This window comes from Cupressus sempervirens, chromosome 4 (assembly GCF_028749045.1).
Source record: "Cupressus sempervirens isolate cs-2001-9-10 chromosome 4, ASM2874904v1, whole genome shotgun sequence".
In the NCBI taxonomy this organism is placed as follows: Eukaryota; Viridiplantae; Streptophyta; class Pinopsida; order Cupressales; family Cupressaceae; genus Cupressus; species Cupressus sempervirens.
Genome location: NC_143121.1, coordinates 502105317 through 502128176, shown reverse-complemented (window position 1 = coordinate 502128176; position 22860 = coordinate 502105317). Strand labels below are relative to the sequence as shown.

The 22860-nt window shown below is 36.0% G+C and overlaps 1 protein-coding gene across 2 annotated transcripts in view; it reads right to left on the bottom strand.

Annotated features, from left to right (window-relative positions):
• SHOC1 (shortage in chiasmata 1) overlaps positions 1 to 22860 on the bottom strand; it is a 260024-nt gene that overhangs the window by 185951 nt on the left and 51213 nt on the right. For both annotated transcript variants that reach the window (XM_089825673.1, XM_089825672.1), the window contains exon 2: positions 16664 to 18693. In XM_089825673.1, the coding sequence (XP_089681799.1) occupies positions 16664 to 18693 (2030 nt within the window). The remainder of the gene's footprint in view (positions 1 to 16663; positions 18694 to 22860) is intronic.

Genomic DNA, 22860 nt, shown 5'->3' with positions numbered 1-22860 from the left:
ATCCTCAAAATCAAGCGCCATCCCAACGTCGCTCATTATGGTTGAAATGGAAGTGTCAACACTTGGGCTGTGTTGTGCAAATGCTTTTTGTATCTCTTCAAGTATTCTCAATCTGGTAGTCAAGGCGACAAACCAAGATTCGATCGTACCCAATCCTCTCTCATCAACCAACTTGGCCCTTTGCAAATATGCCTCTGATAGCCCAATGAACCCTTGTAGCCTAGGAATAGCTAAATCTTTGATGGGAAGGAAATCCTTCCACTCTTCTTCAAATAATCTGAACTTGTTTCTAATAGTCACCAATGACCGAAATGTCGAGATGAAGGCAAGAAATTTTGCCCATCTTGGATTGTATTGTGGATCCAATCCCTAACTTCATGGAGTTGAGCTGATATCTCTTCGAGGTTGCTCCTGCTATCTTGAGGAAGGGCTGCCCGGTGCAACTGTTGGATGGGCTACCAATCTCTCCAATATTTGTTCTCAGCCTCCAACTTTACGATCCTTTCATTTTCCTTCCTCAACCTTTCTCTAATTGAAGCATCCGTGTTTGTTCCCAAGTTGTCTTCCATTATCTCATATTCCTCGGCCGCAATCTCATCCATTGCCTTATTGACTATTAGTATAGCAATCTGAACCTTTTGGTGACCATCATTGTCACTCTTGATTACCTTTGCCATTGTCTTTGCCATTTGTTTCTGGTTCTCGCTATCACCCTTTTCAATTAATCCTCAGATGTCTTCCACCGTTCGGGCAGTTACTACCTTGCCTCTTGGCATAAGCATTTTCCTTAACCATAGTAGTGCGGTGCATCTCCCCAAATCTAGATTTGGTTCGACTAAAAAAGCATTACCAACGACCTCGAGTGCCTGACTTATTGCCTCGATGTTGATCGGCCCTTCTCCACTAGTTATTGCCATATCATCTCCTTGTTGGTTTTCTAAGAGAGGGGAGTACTCAGTGCTCTCACTGTAACCACTTGATTCTGAATCAAAGCTTACTTCTACCGCGGCCCCTTTATCACTTGAATTGACCTCTTGGATCCTAGCCTCAACTATGCTTTCCCTTGATGGAACTATATGTTGTCTCTTGGCTAGAGGTTTCGGATGTTCTTTTCCCTTCTCTACCTCCAAGGCTCTCTTCTTGTCTCTGGCGGTTTCTTGTTGCCGGCTACTTCTTTCACCCTTCTATCCGACTGATTCTACTGGACCTCCTTTTGGCTTCATCTTCTCATAGGTAAGGGGAATCCTTTGTCTTTGTAGCCTCCTTAATCTTTCATTATACCACGGCTCAGTATGCAATTCCACTGCCCTTGTGACTGCCTGCAAGGAAGGATCCTGATGGTCATCCCAATCCATTGGATTCAATTCTGTTCCATCATCTTCCAATTGATCGAGAATATCAAGGCCTCTCCATTTGAAATCTCTCATCATATTCACCGACAATCTTGAGAAAGCTAGCTTTCTCACATGAAAGTCATCTTTGGCGTTGGCCCAAAAGTCCTCTATAGTGGGAATATGCCTAAATGCATTTCCATGAGATACCTTGATAAGACCATTAGTATCGAATCCTTGCCTTGCTCTGTACCCCCCTAGATGATACCACTCCAATTCTTTCTCCGCAACTACAAAAGCGGCCCAATTGGGGCAACTATCATTGCCAATTCCGATTGAGAAGGTCATCCCTGGTTTACCTTCATTTCTCATTGTTCTATCATAGTGCTCAAGTTGCCTAGCCAATTCCATCAAAACTACCTTGTCGGGAGGGTATCTTGGAAGCCTCTTGGGACAAACTGTACTCCCTGCTACACTAATGTAGGTGAATTGTGGAAATTGGATGAACCGACTCCCAAACTTCTTTATCTTTGCCTCTACTTCTGATGAAAGTCTCTTAGTAGGTGTCCCTTGTAGTACCCTTACTATCTTCATGGCAAAGGCGTCACAGAATATCTTGTAATCCTTGTTGTTATGCAAGTGAAGCTGTGGATAGCATTCGTGCACCAAATATTGCCTCGGCCCCTTGCCAACTTCTCCTAAAGCCGTCCTGGACTCTTGTACAATCTAGCAATTAGGTAAAACAGATAGGACCCCATGTAGAATTGCTTTTGGTTTTGGATGGTTCTGAGTTGCAATTCTAGGTTCTCACTTATGATCCTAGCCTAATCAAATCTTCTTTTCCCCTTTTCAATTTCATCAATGAAGAATTACATCCAGTTTTCAAATTGTGTACCTTGAGCTAGGCCCATGATCCAACTGAGAAGCACTATGAGATCTCTTTATTCTTATTTGAAGTTCGTTACTATAAGCTTTGATGACTTAGTTACGCCTTTCTTACCCTCGTGTAGCCAATTCTGCTTTAAGTGTGTGAAATAGGCCTCCTGGTTATCCTGAAATGATTTAGCTACTTGATCCATCATCACTACTATCATGTTCTTGTACTGGCGAATGTTAAATGTTTCTTCGATTGCTTGTCCACCAATATTGGCCAACACCCTCTTCCCTTCGCCAAAGATGATGGATTTACTGATCAGATCGAACCGAGACACGCATTCCATAACCAATTCCGGACAGGGCAATGTAGGAGGAAAAGCCGTTGCGTGTACAATTCCACTTCTGTATATCTTCTTTGCCAAGGGGGATTGTCCTTCTTTCAATCTGTCCTTGACTTGTATCATGTTTATTGTACCGACATTGGTATCAGTTATTCGCTTCATTTTCGAGAAGAAAGTTGTTTTGGGCATCATATCCTCTTTGTCTTTCTTAGTATTTGTTCCCTTAGGATTCTTGCTTGCACTACCATCCTCCATCTCGTCGCCCTATTATGGGATGGTAAAGTGGTGGACAATGAATGCAAGAAGAACCAAGGGAGACAATATCTAGACAAGAACAAAAGAAGGAAGTCAGCTTAAGGACCCCTTTCAACTCTAAATGATTAAAAGTCACCTCTACCAATAGCCGGATCTTCTTTTCGAATCTAGGATCAGACTTTGAGAATTTCAAATCCCTTGAAAATTAGAATTTTACTCCTTTGGAATTGTCCACTTTTGGCTTCAAAAATCAGACTTTCACCATGTATCTCCTCTCCAAACCAAAATCGCCTAGGTCTGATGTAAAAAAATACAGTCCCAAATGGAGAAAATCAGACCTCCATCATAAATCGCCTATGGCACAAAAATCAGGTCTGCCCTCAAAATTTGCCAAGAGTGGGAAGTTCAACCTTCAAACAAATCCGCCCAAGCATAGAAAGTCTCCAATTTTCCCTCCAAAGTCACCTAGGGCATAAATTGCAGCCCTAATAGAAGGAGAAAAATCACCAAATAATGCAAAAATCTGCCTCCAAGAGAAATCGCCAAGGTCTGAAAATGGTTGATTGCAAGCAAAATTGCCCAAAAATGCAAGAAATCTGCCTCCCAAAAGAAATCGCCTAGGAAGAGAAGAGCTGCTCCAGGTCTAAATTTGCCCAAAATGGAGAGAGGACTGCTCTTGCTAAAATTGCCAACACCTTAAGGAGGAAAAGTGAGAAGTGAGGAGGAAATGGGAGAGAGGCTTCCACTTATACCCAACTTTCCTACTTCCTCCCAACTGGCCGACTGGGACCCTGAGAGTAAGAAAAAACAATAATTAATGCACAATTATAGCCCACAATTAAACACTTAGCTAAATATTATCTTTGCCAAAATTAAAATTGCCCTTTTTAAATTGCCAATTACATCCAAATTGCAGAAAGAAATTAAATAATGCCTTGGAGATGTTAAATATTTCCATTTAATGAGGATTTAGTAATAATACATGTTATTGGGAAAAAATCACCAATAAAATTAATTTTTTTCCTATTTTGAAAAAAGAAAATTGCCAATTCAAATTAATTTTTTGCCCCTAAAATAATGTTAGATTCGCCAAGATTTTATACATTTTTCCAAAGGGGGGTTTCTTAAAGTTATCCCGGGTCTTAATTGATTTTTGAGTTAATATCACTTAAAGGGGTCTAATAAAACATAAAGTGAAACTCCACATTAAATTAGAACTATATAGTGATAAAGTCACTTAAGTGAAAAATTAAGAAGCAACTCAACATGAAAATATAACATAAAGCGCACTATAGTCACTTAAATCACTTTAAGTGATAAAGTAACTTAAAAACATAACATAAAGTAATTTTAAGTTATATTTTTCAAAAAGTGTCAACATTAGAATATCACATTGATATTTTAATTATGCAATTGCACCTGGAGAGTACACTTTTTGGGCACTTAAATGGTCACATCTTTGACTACTAAGTCTGATTGAGCCCTAAGATATACCAAATTGAAGGAAAAACCGAAAACAAGAGATTAGATGAACAAAAAGACTAAAAGCAACTAAACACACACTCAAAAATGCTAGAAAGGACATCGAAGGCCTCAAAAACCAACATAGGCAGACAAGTTGAAGAAAAAAAGGATTTTACGAAAGCCTTCAGTGAAAGAATTCACTATGCGAATCGAGGTTGATTGGTTGATTAGTGTTGGCCAATTAAATTGCGAATTATCTCAAAGAAATGTGAAACTAAGTTGGCAAAGTTTCGTACTGTTACTTACATTTTTTGGCGACAAAATGTACGACAACAAGGTGCAGGCCTTTCTCTAGAATGCTCTCATTTTTAAGTCAAGAACCTATCAAAAATCAAATGTTGCTTTATTGCTTGTGGTAGAGCATCACACTCGGCAAAGTGTGTCACCACGTCATCTGCAAATGGTACGGCCTTAGACTCAATACTGACCACATCTACCTAGGTTTTCAGAAACGTGGACCTTTGTAGCCTATCATATGTGTCATTTTTTCTAGTCTTGTCAACTATACTATCTCAGTCCTCTGCTCTAATCCTATTGCCATCTCTAAACCTGTCATCAACTCGGGACCTTAGACTCAATACTAACCACATCTACCTAGGTTTTCAGAAACGTGGACCTTTGTAGCCTATCATATGTGTCATTTTTTCTAGTCTTGTCAACTATACTATCCCAATCCTCTGCTCTAATCCTTTTTCCATCTCTGAACCTGTCATCAACTCGGGACCTATGAGAGCTGACAGAGGCATCTCAAGCACCCCGCTCCTTACTCCGATCTCTAGGGAGTGCAATTTGTTAGTGTGTCAGAAAGTTGTTGCAAAACCTCAACAATATGGTGTTGATCATGTGCAAGATCCCATAATGTCTCTCAAGCCTCTCTATCCACCTCGGAACATGTGCAGGCATCCCCATATCATGTATCAACTAAACCACCCGAACTACTACCACCTGTATCACCCACAGTGCCAAACTGAATAAGGGGATCACCATCTCTAGGTGGAGAAGTGTAACCTCTACAGGTGTAATGTCTACTCGAAATGAATCTCTGAGCCATAATGCTAAATAAATAATCACAGAATTAAGCACTAAACAATCTCTCAATAATGAACTGATCAATAAACACTTAACCCAAATCCTGTAGGCTGGCATGAAACCACTCTAATACCACTGTGATAACTCAAAGGTGACTCACACTCTAAAACAAAAAATTTCAAAGAAATTTTAACACAAGAGTGGAATATGCATGTTACTTTTCACAATGAATTGTGTCAACCCTTACATTGCAAAATAATTAGGCGGTTGAAATCTTGCAAAATATTTCTTCTCATTTCACTTCCACTAATGTTTTGTATTCACAACTCAACTGATTCCATATCAGGATAATAACAGGTCATATTGACCAATTTCCACTACTAATCTATTGACTTTACGTGATAAGTGTTTGCAGAATCAAATTACATTAATCATAGTGAACCTAGATTAATATCACTAGTGAATAAATGCCCCACCCATGTTGTCAACCAAAGTCAGAAATTTAGCATCTCAAACAAGGAAGATGAACACAACCTTGTAGCAGTATTAGCACCTGATAGGAGATTTACAAGCAAGCCCATAGATGGGGAATGTCATCAGCCATTATAGCAGATGGAAATACAATGAATCTGCCACCAAAATCAGGTGGCTTTTTCAGATGTTTGTGACACCAGTGCATACGGTATTAGCATCTCAGTTTGTAGCAGAAAAACGCCTAGTGTGGTGTAGTGATCACGGCTTTCAAATAATGGGCATTTGCATTCAACATGGCCTTCAAACATGAAACATGGATCCTTTATTCCTCCACGCAGCCTCCCTATACTCAAACGCAGTCCCTCAAAACTAGATCAGAGGCCACATACAAACACAAACACTGCCTTATTTGCAAGTCAGCAGCCTCTCAGCTGGTGATTCGCTCCTCGGCATGAAACACGGGAGATTAATGGTCTCGCCCAATCAGTCTCGTTCTCTAATCAAGCCTCAAACTGCAAATTAACTTCTAGTACCAACAGACTTCTCAGTTACAGTAAATAGAGAAGACTTCAATTACCAGAATTCACAAACTCCGATCTGTACTATACTTCAGCAATGGAGAAATACCTCAGATAAAACCCTTCTACCTCAGCAAGGGAATGAAATTCACAAATCAGAAAACTCCCTCAAAAAAGAAACAAACAAAAAATTAGGCAATTGGATTTTTTTTCCCTCACAATGGGCTCATATTTATAACACCCAATTTGCACTTAGCTTCTTCATCACACCTTTCACTAAAAATATTTCATCAACACATCATTTTATAACATTAAATATAAAAAAGTGTCATTATAATAATGTAACCTTAATAATTAATTACTAAATATGAACCCGTCCATATGCCCCATGTAATGCAGGTGATGAACAACTACTAGCACCACCAACTGCACTGCCAAATATGGCAACTGCCCAAATTAGACTTGCTAAAAATAGTAAGTCCACAAATGAGACCCCCAAATATCACTGTCAGCTCACAAGGGTCATTAGGATGAACTGACTCAGGGAACCACAGAAACTCACCAAAAAGGGGACATTACTATGATGTGCCAGAGTATGAACAAAGTTTAGGAGGAGTTTGCAGTCACGGAATAACCCACTGAAGCATTAAGAAGAAGAATTGGAGCTAGTTGCTAAGCTGAAAGAGGATGTTTTTGTTGTAGCAAAGACGTTTTGGTGAAAAACTATTAATTTGGAGTGTTATACTGCAGTAGGAGAATGCATTGCTTAGTTCTGAGTTTTAATGCAGATAGTTTAATGATGCTGAAGGAGTTTGAGCTGCATCACTACTACTATAGTTTATTTTAGTACAACGTTGCTCCTGATAAAGTGCATTATCTGTCATCTCTCAGGCATATTTTGTGCAGTCCAATTATAGTAATTCAATCGCTGCATTATGTATGGTCTGCCATGAAAAATAGACTGATCTGCTCAAAAACTAAGGAGTCTTACTTGGAAGTCAGCCTATGTATAGAATTTTCTCACTTTAAATATGATGTTGTGCAATTGTTATAAACAGTTGGTTCAAACTTTGAATTGATTCTTCTTTTTATCTTATCTATTCTTTTCTATTTGCAATTATGGAAAAATAAACATTTATTTATGCTATTAAAATCTCTTCACTGAGTCAGTGTAAGCAAACAATGAACTAGAATGTATTTGTAAGTATTGGTTACTCCAACATTCGGTGGGATTTGAAACAAAAATTGGGCTTGGTTACTGCATGATGATATATATCCAATAAATCACAAGGCATTGGGGATATTGACTTATGACTCTAGACTGGCAAATGTTGAAAAGATTTTATGTTTCTAATGATCACAAAGAAGTTCTTATCAGTAGATCGGTTGCTAGAGTACAAATTGAAAGTCAATTTGAAAAATATAATTATTGAGATACTATGTCTCGCTTGAGGCAACACTCTTAATGCTAATGTCATTGCTCATGCCTCAAAGATTGGCTAAATGTTTTAGTTGGTAGCCAACATGAATAGAAGGCCCTTCTAGGACAAACAAATGCGTCCACTAATCTTTGGCATAGAATATTTGGTCATCTAAAATTAGGGTATCTTGAGAAAGTGGCATATGGTGCAACAACTTCCTATCAAGTCTTACCTGCAAGTCGTTCTATGTATAGATTTTTCTTTCTGTAAATTTGGTAGTGATGCAATTGTTATAGACAGCAGGTTCAAACTGTGAATTGGTTTTCTTTTAACCTTATCTATTTTTTGTTATTTGCAATCATGTAAAATATTAAGTAGGAAAATGAAAAGTTATGAATGTTTTAAAATCTCAACACTAAGTCAGTGCAAGAAAACAATGAAGATAAAACATTTGCAAGCAAGTATTGGTTAACTCCACTATTCAGTGGCTTTGAAAAAGAAATCGGATTTAGGTACTAAATGGTGACATATCCTATGAATCACAAGGCATTTTGAGGGTAGTTATTTCCAACTCAGCAATTGAAAATGTTGACTTAAATATCTTTCTAGGGATCACAAAGAACCTCTTATCAAAGTCAATTGCAAGAGCTCAAATTTAAAATTAATTTGGAAAATATAATTGTGAGAATGTCATGTCCCCAATTCTTGCCCTTTCTTTGTGACAACATTTATAGTAGGGTTGATCTATTATCTGGTTTGCGTAGCCCAACAAAGTGTGGAGGGAACCAACTCAGGGCTTAGAGAATCATACATGATCCTTTCAGGCAGTTTGGAGCAGTTGACATCAGTTTCCTAAAATTTACGAGGGAGCCCTATTTTTTAAGGATTGACTTAGAGTGGTCTAGGGTGCATTTGGAGACCACGGGGAACAATTATAGACACTTTGGGTACATCTCCTATTTTTTAGGAGGAACTCCTATTTGTTGGGATGAACTCCTAGTTCGCTAGAAGACATCTGGGGGTACACACAATAGTTGGGAAACCAATGGGTTTCAGCATGTTGCCAGATCCAATTTCCTACTTTTTTATGAGCATCCCAAGATTTCAGGTAGAAATAGCAGTTAACATAAGTAGAGACATCTTGATACTTTCTAAAACTTCGAGCGTGTTTCCTAAATTTTAGGTGAGTTCCTATTTTTTAGGAGGAACTACCAGTCAACCTGCAGGGGTTTAGATAGCAGAGGTGATCACAGCATTTCAGATGGATCTCGAGTCTGAGCTCCAAATTGGATTTTAATAATAAATAAGGAAATATTTTTAAAAATCCCAAGTTTGGAATTAATAAAATTATAATAAAGGGATATTATGATCACTTTATGAAAGAATAAGTTGTAGTAAATCATTAGGCCCTCCTATCCCTAGGTGATAATGCAAAAAATGTTATTTCACTGAGGGAACAAATAAAGTAATGGAGAATTACCACTTATGATTCAATTTTTATGAGGCATGATAAAATTAAGTTATTATATTATTAAAAGGGCAAATAAAACCCTAACTCGACATTATGCTTAGGGCGAAAAATAAATGTGAATAAAAGTGTTGTGGGAGATCATTCATCATCATGCAAGTTATTGTTTTCAAAACAGATTCAAGGCAAAGTTCTAAATTCAAGAGTTGCAGCAATATTATTCTTCAGAAAAAGAATCTCTTGAAGAAATGGAGTTGGACGTTCCTTCAACTTGTTCACAAATTGGGCATCCACAGTTATATCAGCTTTGAGAGCAATTGGTAATTCAAAATTGTTAGCAATTTACATATTGTGGTTGCCCAACAAATTTTCCGTACCCATCTTACAGATCTTTATTGCAATCACTACCAGCTGGGCCATACATCTAGACCAGGATCTGGCATCACAGAATAGGAAGAAATGGAAGGGGTTTCAGATGTGAGAGTTCAGAAATTTTGAGTGATTTGCTTCAGATTTATTGGTGTAATTGTACATTGGGTGTATTGGAGAGACTGTAGACTTTAATCACTAAGTATGCTAGTTGTACATCTTCAGCAGTAGTCATAGAACATCTACAAGGCATAAGAGCATGGAGACCATATATTTCACCTTACTACGGCCCCATTGGATGCAATTGCAGCACTTCAACAGCAGGAGTAATTACAAATCAGATTTGGAGATTTATTACCAGCATTTATTACTTGGTGTTGAGATCCATCTGTGGAACCTGGTACAGTTACCTTATTTAGCATTCAGCAAAAAAAGAAATAAGAAAATATGAAATTGATTATTGGCGTTCTTATTTCATATTGGTGCATTTGTTTCAGCATTGTCGGTAGTTATATTTGCATTGCATCTTATCTAATCAAAGAATATAAAAATTAGAAAACCATAAAACAACCAAAAGAAAATCAGAATATTGACAAAGAATTACATAGTTGGTTCAAAAAAAAGAGAATCACATAGTATTCATTTCATTGGCCAAAGACAAATTTTGCAATCAAACTCAGAACTTTCAGTCCAAGATCTAGTTGGAATCTTTCAGTGGTATCAGAGAATCGAACCTGCCAGCCATTTGGGGAAAAAAAAAGTTTAGCTACAGGTCAGTAACATGGCTAGAATTAAAAATGGGTGAATAATGCTAGTTTCCTTCCTGCCTCACTGACGAAGGAAAACATGCATTCAAGGAAAAATGGGTGCTCTAAGGTTTTATCTCCATCAACACGTAAGATGTCTCCTGCCAAGGCATTCAATGATGCAATCGTGAGCAGCTACCATCAGTATTGTTCTCTTCCTATGAAGATATGTAACCTTTCTTTCACACAATTTATGGGTGTACCCAAAGAAGATGATGATAATTTGGTATCTACAAGTTCATATCAGTGGTGAAGAAGGAAAGAAGAATCATAGCACAGAAAGTATAGGGAGAGAAGAAGAATCAAGGTTGCAAGAATTGGGTATGGAAAAAGAACTAATTGAAAGGCAGACAGTCTACAAATGCTGACAAAGAAATCAGAAATTCAACATCTTGTAGGAGTTTGGCTTTTGAGTTACAAAGGGATCAATCCCCTGGGGCTATTGATTTCATGACACAGTCATGACTATAATTCTGAATTTTGTGGTAGCGGTTATACTTCCATGCTTTATCATGAGTTCACAGTTGATTCACCGAAGGACATCAGTGCTGGAGTGTCTCCTAGTGTGGTGTTAAAGGCCAAGTATGTGCAATGGATTCCTGTCCCAAACAGTCACCTTTGGTATATCAGCCCTTGGGAGAAAGAAAGTCACCCACTGATAGTCAGGAGTTTCTTGGTTGGGAACATAGAGGTCGAATTGTCTGGCATGACTAATCACACAAGTGCTTTTGAAGATGCCTCCCAATCAGGAAATGAGGATGACACTACATCCTTTGTGAGTGCTGATGCTTATGATAGTCCTAGTGATCATGGGGTTAATGAAAATCAGCAATCTATTGCAGCTGTCTGGGGAGGAAGCTTATTTGATTGGTGCCATTTTCAGTCATGTGGAAGACATAGCGGCTGGTAATGAAGATGAGAATCAGTAGGAGACTCCTTGTGGATCAGCAGCTAATGATGTTTGGGATGGATCTTTCTCTGAACAAAATTCATCCTAACTTCTTCTGAACAGTTAGATCCATCACCCACCTCATCTGTTAAATCCAATGTGGTTCATAAGCCAATTTGGAGAATCAATTGAAAGTAAGCAAAGATAAGATTCTTGCAGCACTTTCCTGTTTTGATGGTACAAACAAGTCGATAGAAAACTTGTGCAACTAACCTTGCTTTTCCTTTAATACCTACTCCTAAATATTTGTTTTCCCTATGTTCACAAGTTGGAGAGATGATAAAAAAAACCAGCTGAGTGACTTACTAAAATAGACTCTCCCTCCAAGAACCTTGGAAACAAAACTAGAAGCTAGAAATTACATTTGAAAGCATCGTATGTCTCCTCTAGTCTATCTGAGTTCACTGGATACATCAAATTACGTCTCTGAACAAGCTAACAAAAACCTATGAAGTCAATGGCAATTGTACTACTAGATACCCTAAACATGGGGACATTACACCATGAGACCTTGGTTGCTAACACACAAATGGATTGACAAGTGATTTTGACCTAACATTGGAGAATTGTGTGGTTTAAGTTGAATATGAAAGGTGATCTAGTCATAATATTGGACTTTTCATCCATTTCCATGTTCACATCTAATATATTTTCAAGAGTATTTCATTATGTCTATTGTTGTTTCAGCTTTGCAACATGGATGTTAGCAACTTCAATTAATGACCAGATTGTTTTGGAGAACTTGCATGATTTATGGCCACAAGTTTTGGGAGCTTTTTCAGACATGTGCAGTTAATTCTAACTTCTACAGTGCTAAATCATAATAATTGCAATCATTTCATGCCATTGATTTACATATCTTTAGATGATGTTTGATGGTATGGCTAGTTGGGTGAGTTGATGTGTTCATGACTTTCTTGACACTTTAAGTGTCAATGAGCTATTTTATATTTATGGCAGTAAAAGAATTCCAAGGATGGTTTTTTTCCAGTTTGACAATCATTGCCATCTTCTTTATTGGCCACTTGTCAGCAACTAATTGACATCAATTTTGGACACCAAAATGAGATACATTGAGAACTATGCTTTTTCGTTGGACAAATTATTTTTATTGTTAACTAAGTTCAAGTCAGAGAGTAAGATTGTTGGTGTAGTCTGGTCTAAAAGACGCTTTGCAATAAGATCTTCCATTTTCAGAATTCAGCATTTATAGGTATCCTATCTTGGGTTTTGAGGATGATTAGGTTATTCAGTACTCACAACAGGAGTGTAAACTTAACAAGTTGAGTTAACAATTTTTAAAAAGGTCGTGAATTGTCAACATGGTGGGAATTTTCCAAGATTGACTTGGGATCCTAGGATCACATTTAGCTTCCTTATGGATCAGTCGTATATATATGTGGTTGAAATGGAATTACTAAACTACACAATCTTTGAAGGGACTATAATGTCCCCATCTTCCTGTTTCTTCCACATTGCAGTTAGCTTTAAATTTCTCAGTGACCTTCAGCCATGCTAGAGGGGATGTTTGATGTTGCTGAGCTCCAATTGTCTAGAGGAGACATGCCATTTCTGAAAGTGAATTTCAGCTTTTGGTATGTCTATTTGTAGTAAATCACCCAATGGGACCTGATTTCATTATTCATCATTGATACCACCCAATGCATTCAGATTTTGATTTTGATACTTTTTGACAACTTTGAAAGCTCAGGTGTATTATTATTAATAATTTAATCATTTTACTAAGGTTGTTAAATTTAGGTAAAATAATTTAACGGGCACCTTAGTATTATAGCTCGTTGAAAAGAGGATGAAACAATTAAATCATAGAAACATACCATTGGGACCTTGCAAGTCAAATATTATCGCTATTATGATAAAAGTTCTTTTGAAGCTAAAATGGAATTTTTATGGAAAAAGTGGTTTTTAGATAGTCTTCCAGAAAGTTTAGCAAGAAACATATCTGAGGTTTGAGAGTTAATTTCCATTATGTGGAGTAATTTCTTTTTTCTCTCTACTGAAGCCATTGTGGTTCAGTGGGATGAAAATTGGTTAATCTTAACCTTCTTGACAACACATACACTCTCTCAGAAGATTAATCTTAGTGGTAAAAGATTCCTCATAGAATAATGCAGTGCAACTCATATAGAGTCACAGCTTGCGAAGGAAAAATCTTACAGGTGGATTTACTTCAGAATCTATGCATGTGCTGAGCATTGAGGTTTGGAGCAATTTTATACAGAGATTGCATGTGTGCTAAATGTTGCCATTTAAGAGGGTTTGATGATAAAATTCCCTTGTCACAAGTGGAACAAATATAATGAGATTTATGTCAAAAAATTTACATGTTAGGGATGATTAAAAGAGGGTTATAAGTGTGTTTAAATTGTTGATTTGTATTGGGCACGATAAGGTAAATGTTAAGTTTGCTTGAATCCTGAAGTCTTATTAGTGAAGGCACATTTTTACTAAAGAAAGATCAATTGCTTGTTTTGAATTTTTTGTTGCTTGAAGTTATGAAGTTGGTGGTATAAGAGACTCACATTGGGGTCAAGCGCAGACTGGGATTGCAATGTTGAGACTGCTCAGGGTAAAAAAGGGTGGAACACAACCATAAGGGTGTCTTTTGGGTGGAACGCAGCACTAAAGATGCTAGGCACTTATGTTGGAAAACAAGTTTAAGTCATAGCAGTCAGCTTTCTGTTTAAAGCAATTATGAAACAGTTTTGATTGGATCTCAGAAAGATTTATGTATATAATCAGCTGCAGGTTAAATTTTGGTATGCTACAATTGACTATTTTATATGAAAGCAGTCATCGTTGAAGAATTTACAACATTTTGAAGCAATATTTTGATGCACATCTGTAATTTCTCTTTAATACATCCAATAAAAGCTTCCAGGTTACCTTGATATGATTTATGTCTCGTAACCTTGTTCTAATGACAGTTGAGTGTATGGTTGCTGAATCTTTATGCACGTAAAGTGTTTGTTGAAATGTCTAGGATGAATTAATATTACTATCACTATGCATTGTGGATTTACATGTTGAACCGATAGTGTTACAAATTGCACTTTGAATGATCCCATATCAATATACATTGAACTTAAATCAAATACAAAGCGTTAGAAAAAGTGCCTGCATGGTGGGAGATAAAAGAAATTGTGGATGTTGGAAAGGAAAAAGATATTAGTTTTGAATTTGGTGTGGACATTACATACGGCCCTTGGTATATTAATCTTACAGCACACTTACTTCAAGCATTATTAATCTCAACAAATTTGGGAACTTCAAGAATTATCAAAAATATTCTCAAGAAATGTGGGAAGGGCATTCATTACTGTTGTATGCAAGGCAGGGTGTTGAATGAAAAGATCAGACAAATCAAAGCGTTAAAAGGTAACCACATTTGTTCTAAGCTGCCATTCCTCCCAAAAACTCTAATGTGGCTTTAATTATTTAAAGCTGATTTTCGATTGAGCACAGCTACAAAAAGATATAGATCTCTGAAATCGATTTTTCAGGGACTGGAAAAACTAGTGCAGCTGCAGAGATATTGCAATTCAACAATCAACGTCTAATCAGACTCCGACCAGGGTAATAATACTCTATATTCCTATATTCAGCAGCTCGAGCATGTATTGAACCCTAATTGCAAGTACTTCAACATGAACTCCAGATAAGACAATTTTCTGTGGAATGCACAAATCAAGGTCATCATAATTTTGAGGAGGCTGAGATTGTTTAAAAATGCAATGTTGGACATTGACTGTACTTGCAAATGCCAACAATTCAGTCAAAAGTGTAAGGACATATATAAGAAAAGGGAGAAGAGTTCAATCCATGGCTGCCAAATATGAGGATGCTGCCTAGCTTCAACAACAACTAGCAGTCATTGTATTCTTACAAAAGGGTTATGAAGGTATGAATTTCCCATTTATAAGGTACCTGATTCAAATATTCAAGCAAGGGCTAATGTAATTGTAAGTAATCATATCAAAGGTTTGAAAAATAGTCCTCCAGCTAGCTACTTAATACAGCAATCTAGTTGGACTGTCAATCACATTAGAGTTTCTTCCAGCGTCAATTTCTCCTCCAAACTTTCCTCACATAAAAATCCTTATCCTTTCACCAGCCATCCAAATGACCTCAATTTCACCATTCATCACCTGATCCCTGATAAATTTGACAATCATGATAGCCCATTCAAATGCAACAGAAACATCAAGATTCGTCCTAGTGTTTATCTTTTTGAACAACCCCATAAGCACTTCTATTTTCAGGATAATTTTATCCATATAGCCCTAGCTAATACAAATAATACTGTCAACAGTTTTCTAAAAGCCATTAAAGAAATACTTCACAACATGGAAACACTTGTCGTCATTTCAATTTGCTGATTGAAAACTTGCAAGATCTTAATTTCAAAGATAACAAGAAGAAAATTTTCAGTTGCGTCTCCAAGCTAGGAGAAACACTTTCCACCTTTGTGTCTTGTTATCAGAGCTTACTAAAACTCATGAGAACCATTGATAAAAATCTTATTGCCAAAAAGATTCAAAAGTAAAATGCCACCAGACTGCCAATAACTCAGCACAACTTCAGAAACATGAGAGCCCATCCAAACAAAAACTACACTGTTAATGAAGGTGTCACTCAAGAGAACCCATGGTTGGCTTGGATAGAAGCATGAGTAATGGAACTATAGGCTGCCCATGGACTGTAAAAAGTTCCCCAATCCAATGCTAGAAAACACCATTGCCACATCAACCAAAAATTGACAGCTACAGCCTTGTAAGGGGCGAACCAGCTTTCTCAACACTGACTTGTCCTTTTGATGTCTAGCTATGGGGCTTTATGTAATAGATATGTTTTACTGAAGTATTATTATCTAAGCCCTTCTTATTTATTACACCTACAATACAAGCATTATATGATGCTATGATCTTACTAAGCCTAATTTTCATCATCCACTTTTAGGCACATGGCTCTGAAATGGGATTGTTCACATTTTCAATATATTATGTTAATGTTTTTATTATCAATCAAAAGGGTTACACATTCAAATAAAGATAGATCAGGACAAGCTTGTGCATCAATCTTGTGTTATTTTTACATTTTGCAGGAAGAAGGACTACAAGAGCTATAGGGCTGCAAATAAGTAACAGAATGATCATATTGATCCTTCAAAGATTTATATCTAAACAAGTTGAAAGTCAACGTAAATGCCCAAAAATGAGTGATACCTCCAGCCATATGTACATGAGATCATGATAACATAATTTAGATTTATGGAACTTACCTGTGTGATACTATTAGGCAATCACACTGTGCTAAAGCATCCAAGACCGCCTGATTAAGTTGGGATTTTTCTCTGCACTCAGACCACTGATTGCTAAGTTTATCAGTCCAAACAAACTCGTGTAGCTTCAAATTCAATGCAGTTATTTTTCGGTGCAGAGCCAAAAAAGATTTCCTTTCTGCAACAAGCAAAATCTTGTAATCACATTGAGGACGGAAATCTGACTTCAGTATATGTTCAAGAGAAGATATCATAGGATGCTCTTCAATTAGCCCATTTTCAGATTTATGGAATGCATCTTTAATCAAAGTATAGAGTGGTTGCATAGAGTCTTCCAAAAATGATAAACTTTGCCCTAGCTTCTTCATATACAAGTGTGCTACATGAATTCCATAGAAACAGATGTAGAAAGCTGTCTTATGTAATACATGCATAGTGACTAGTCCTCTCAGTACAGAATCAAAATCCAAGGAATCTTTTTTGGACGCCCTGTTCTTGATCAAACTCATCAAATGTGTTTGAGAGGAATTTATAATGCAAAGTTTATTCATGTCAGGAAATGTATCTACTACTCTTCTTAAATCATGTTCCGATGCAAGGACTGATTCGAATTTGGCTTGAAGGCTATCAAAAATTTCAAGTACACATTTAGACATTTCAACATGATGCATTTGTAGTTGATTCTTTTGGACATCGTCATTGGATAACTCTGATTTATTTCTTGGTTTACAATTATCCAGAAATGAGGAACCTCTGTTATCACCTATCTTTTTGGTTAGAGAGTCTTCATATCTTATAGAGCCTCTTCTAGCATTAAGGAAAAATGAGAAATCACTGGAAACAGACGTGGAGCTGAAAAGAGAGTAATCCTTTGAATTTGACTGAAATGTATTTTTCTGACCGCTTTCTATATTAACACCACAGATGTCTTCTTCTCCATTTGTAACAGTTGCAGCCTTAACCCCTGCAGAATCTGAAAGAGAAACACATTCAGGTAGCTCAGTGGCAAAAGTTGGACAATAATTATCCTGGCTCTGCTCAAAATATTCTATTGTACTGAACACATCTGTAGTCATTGTTGTATAAGGGATTCTAAATTTTGTCAAACAGTCGTTCCCTTCATATTCTATCTTTTTCTGAATAGAAGAACAGTTACAATTGTTGCAAGTACCTCCCTTTGATTGATGCCAATCCAAATATAAACAATCACTTGCAGATGCAAGATGTGGATTGTATTGATTACACATCGTTTTAATTATTGAAAGGGATATCAAAACTTCTTTATCATCAACAAAAGAAGGTGTTGGTAATGATTTGAATGTGTTGTCAGTTAAGTTTAGCTCAGGTACAACAACAAGGTCATGAAAAGAAATCTCTGATTTTATATATGAATCAGTTGATTCTTCAAAACTAACCTGTATTGCATCCATTAAATCTTTGAAAAACTCAAAGGTTTGTGAATGTCTGCCACCAAATAGTTCCGGCACCTCAAAGATACATATTTGTGCTGCAGTGGAAAACTCCCCTTCCATGGTAATTCTGTTTTCTGCAGAGCTTATAGGGTTTGCAGCTGAAATCTCTGTTTCATATTCTATCCTCTTGTATGTAGGAGAAAGTTTTAGATGTTCTTCAGAAATGTGATTCAAAGAATGTTCTCTGTTGAAAAAACTTAACAAGTCATGATGCATGGAACAAGACAGCTCAGGATAATCATATATAGTAGAGATTTGTAGGTCAAAATGTTTGAGTTGGTCATTAAGATCAACTACAAGTAAAGCCTCTCTGACTGTTTGAAGATCATAATTGTCCAAACCAACTTCATAAACTTCAAATTGAAAAGGAGACCCTAAACATTTGAGAAACATAGAAGATTCAACCCGTCCCAGTGAGATTCTATCAGGCACTGAATTTGACACTATTGATGTACTGCCTTTACATTTAATAGTGCTTTTGAAGTCTTCATCAATGCTATCTGGAGAAGAACACAGACTGAGGGATATTACAGTATCTTTCATCATTTTGAATATAACCTGCGAAGCAATTTTCCAAAATTTAGATATTAAGATTAAATGGACTCCAGTAATTAATGTCATCTACACCGACCATATTACATATTAGAGGTCATCAATTTTAAATGTGAGCATCAAATACAGACTTATTAGAAAACTTTAGAATCATGAAAAAAATGATATATGCTATAAAAATAATATCTAAAAACATATAGATTCGATATATCTGATTTGAGATTGTAAAGGATGTATAGATATTTCCAGATACAAACAAAGTCAACTACAAATATTTCCCCCAGTTGTTATAAAGACAACTGTGATTATATGCCTTAAAATGTAAGCTAACCATCTCGACAAATATATCATAAACATTCATGAGGCAAGAGATGACTATGAAATAAAATAAACTCAGGTATTGTTAGAACTCTTAAAAGCAAAGAAATTTGTGGAAGTCAAACAATGTTCTTATATACATGGCTTGTCTAACAAAAACGTTTGTCTACTACAAGCACATAAAAGCTTATCTTGGTGGATTAGTTACCAATGAATATAGGTTTAGTTATACCAATTTTTTTCTCAAACTTGAGGAAGGGGAGGAGAATGTAACTTCAAAGGAAAACTGTACATGACAATATGTGTGCCGATGTGAATAAGAGTTTCCCATGCAACTATTTAAATAGGTGTTTCTTTTAGACCACCATAAAGAAAAGGGAACCAAGAAGAAGAGAGAAGAATTTGTGGGTGAAGAGAAACTCACGTAGGCTGATATCAGATATGCATATAGACATACTCCTTCCAAAGTTCAAAGCAAAATAATTACAAATTTCAAAGGACAAACAATTGTCAAAAAGGCAGTGGCATCATGTGGGTAGATGGATCATTGATAGCTCTTTTAACTTTCCATTTATAGCATTAGTGACTCCAAATTGTTACTTTGCATGAGAAGGGATTACACAAGAAGATTACCAACTATGAGTGAGAACAATTTGAAAAGTTCAACAAAGAGCCAAGTGCAGGACCAAAGAGCAATAGGGAGAGTCGAAAGAGTTACAAAAGAGTTTTAAACTTTTATACCTTTCAAATTCATTGTCTCATGCAGAATAAGCATGTTGTCCTGCATTTTGTCACCACAAAATGTAGGTTAATAGTACGAAACTTTTCAACTTAGTTTCACATTTCTCTGAGTTTAGTTCATTATTTAATTGGTTAGTATTGATCCCAATTGATATAATGAATCCTTTTACTAAAGGCTTTCGTCAAGTCAGTTATTCTGTTTGTTGAGCCTATGCTTGATTTTTGAAGCCTTCAATGCCTTTTTTCTCATTTTTTAGTGTGTTTGTTGGCTTTTGGTCCTTTGGTTTTGCTCAAGTCATTTCTTTCGGTTTTCCTTTCGATTTGATCTATCTTAGGGCTTAATAGGAGTTGAAAATCAAAAGATATACCATTTTAGTGACCCAAAAAGTGGACTTTCTAAGTGCAACTACACGAATTAAAATATCATGTTATATTATTGAAGTTGGCATTCACTTTTTAAAAAATATAATATAAATTCACTTTATGTTATGTTTTTAAGTTACTTTATCATTTAAATTTTTCACTTAAAGTAACTATAGAGCACTTTATGTTATATTTTTAAGTTGAATAAATTTTTGATTTTTCACTTAAGTGACTATAACAACTATATAGTTCAATTTAATTTTTGAATTTTAATTCAAAACTTATAGTAAATATTACTTTTTGGATGATATTTGCAATTTATATATTTATATAGTGTAAATATTATTTATGACCCATTTAAGTAATATTTCTTCAAAAATTAAATTGACATGTGCTTAATTCATCACTTAAGTTGTGCATAACATGTCTACAAGCATATTTTCATCAAAATATGTAATTGCCTCTAGAAACCACAATATTGAATCAAAAGGCAATTTGAAAACATATAAAACATGTAAATACATGTGTTTTAAAATATGCAATGACTCACAAAAGGTGAGACATGCATATTTGAGTGTTTTCAAAACATGCAATGACGTCCAAAAGGTGCAATTTTGCACTAAGGGTCATTTGTGATCAAATTTTTAAATATGCATATGCACCCAAAAGGTACAATTTGCATTTGGTCTTCTATGAAATGTCTTAGAAATATGTAATACTCTCCAAAAAGTGCAATTTTGCACTAAGGATCATTTGTGAGCATATTTTGAAATATGTAATCTTCCCCAAAAGGTGCCATTTTGCTCTTGGACTCCATTACATGTTTTTCAAAACATGCATTTCCACCCAAAAGGTGTGATTTGAATAAGGAGTCTCTTCTGAATGTTTTTAAAACATGTAATCTTCCCCTAAAGGTGTGATTTTCCTTCAAATGCATGCTTATGTCTTCATAAAACCCGATTTTGAAAATTGAGGGGAAACTCATGCACATGCCCTCCAAGAACACGTTTTACACTAAAAATGCTTAGATTTGATCATAATATGGCTTGAAATTCCAAGAGGAGGGTCGTTTTTGCATTTCTTGGCATTATCATGCCCTAGACGTTTGAATTCATGCCAAAATCACTTCATTATATGGTGATTTAGAGTCACATTTTTGTAAAAAACGTTCTTTTTTATGGTGTTTCTGATCACGTTTTGGCTCATGGAGGAATCGTTTTGGAGTTTTCATGCATAATCTTGCTGTTGGCAAACACATTTTTGCCCTTCATTTGCAAAAAACAATTCATTTTGGGGAAGATTTGAAACATGTTGACGAAAAACATCCCAAGAACTTGCATTTATTAAAAACGTTGGTGTTTTGAGGGATTGTAGGGCGCATTTTTTGCATTCCTATCCAAAATGCCTCATTGAATGCTCTTTTCGATTTTCATCATTGCAAGGTTGAAGAGGTCCAAATTTGTTTTGAGAAATTTTCAAAGTTGGAACTTCTTCCCCTTCATTCTTGGCACATTAATCTTTAAGTGGACATTTTCCATTTTGTTAATTAATTCATGCTTATCTTGTTGTTTTGATGCATGTTTTAGCTTGATGTTGCACACTTGTTGATATAGATGCCATGAAAAGTGCATTTTCTCATTAAAAATGATGAAAAGTCTCATTTTCATACTTCTAGTTTTTTCCCAAATTCCAAATTCGAATTTGCATTTTTAAGTAACTTGCTTGTTGACATTTTTGAGTCTAATACCAAAGGTACGTGTTTCTTTTGTGCTTGTTTTCGTTGTTTGTTTGCTTTCTCTCTTGTTTTTCTTCATTTGGAGGAAATTGCAAGTTCTTTCCCAAGAACTTGAACATGTTTCACTTCACTCCACCTTCCATCATCGCATGCAAGTGCATCATTTCATTTCATATTCGCCATTACATGCCAAGGCACATTGCATCCTTTCTTTTCATATGAAATTACTCTTCAAGAGCAATTACATGTAATTCCCCTTTTTATGCCAAGGCACATTGCATCCATTCCTTTCACATGCAATTACACTTCAAGAGCAATTACGTATAATTCCACTTTCCATGTCTGTAAGGAAACCATGTATTATCCATTCCTTTCATATCCATCACCATGTATTATTCAGCAAAATACCATTGCAATACAACCATGGAAACCTTCAAATTCATAGCCACAATCAAGAAATCCATGTAAACAAACATGAATCCACAAATCCTATGTCATCCTTCCAACCTTCACAAATGCTCCCTTGGCTACTCTATCAAGCCTTGTCCTGCTCAACTCTTGCCTTTTTGTCTTTTCCCCTTTTGTCTTGTATCTACAACTACCCTTATGGCTTCTTATATAGTAGTGAGTCTCACACAACCACCAAGTGGTATTACATAACCATGTGCTACCTAACCCATTGACCTCACATTTAATATTGAGCATTTAATTATTTTCCCCAATATTAAATAATTACATCAAATATTATTACAACTCATCAAGTATATTCCATGGGAATTTTTACATGTTGCACGTCCATCTAGGTGCTCCTATTACAATAATAGATAATCGTCTGTTATTAGTTAATAATAATCTATTGTAAATATCTAATTAGCTTTAGTTAGCTTTAGCTTTTTTAGCTTTCTCTATTAAAAAAGAATGTTTCTATTCTTTACGATCGTTTCCTAAGGAAACATCGTTTTATTCTTTTGTATATAATGACCTTTCGGTCTCTGTTTATAACAAGCAAGTATTTT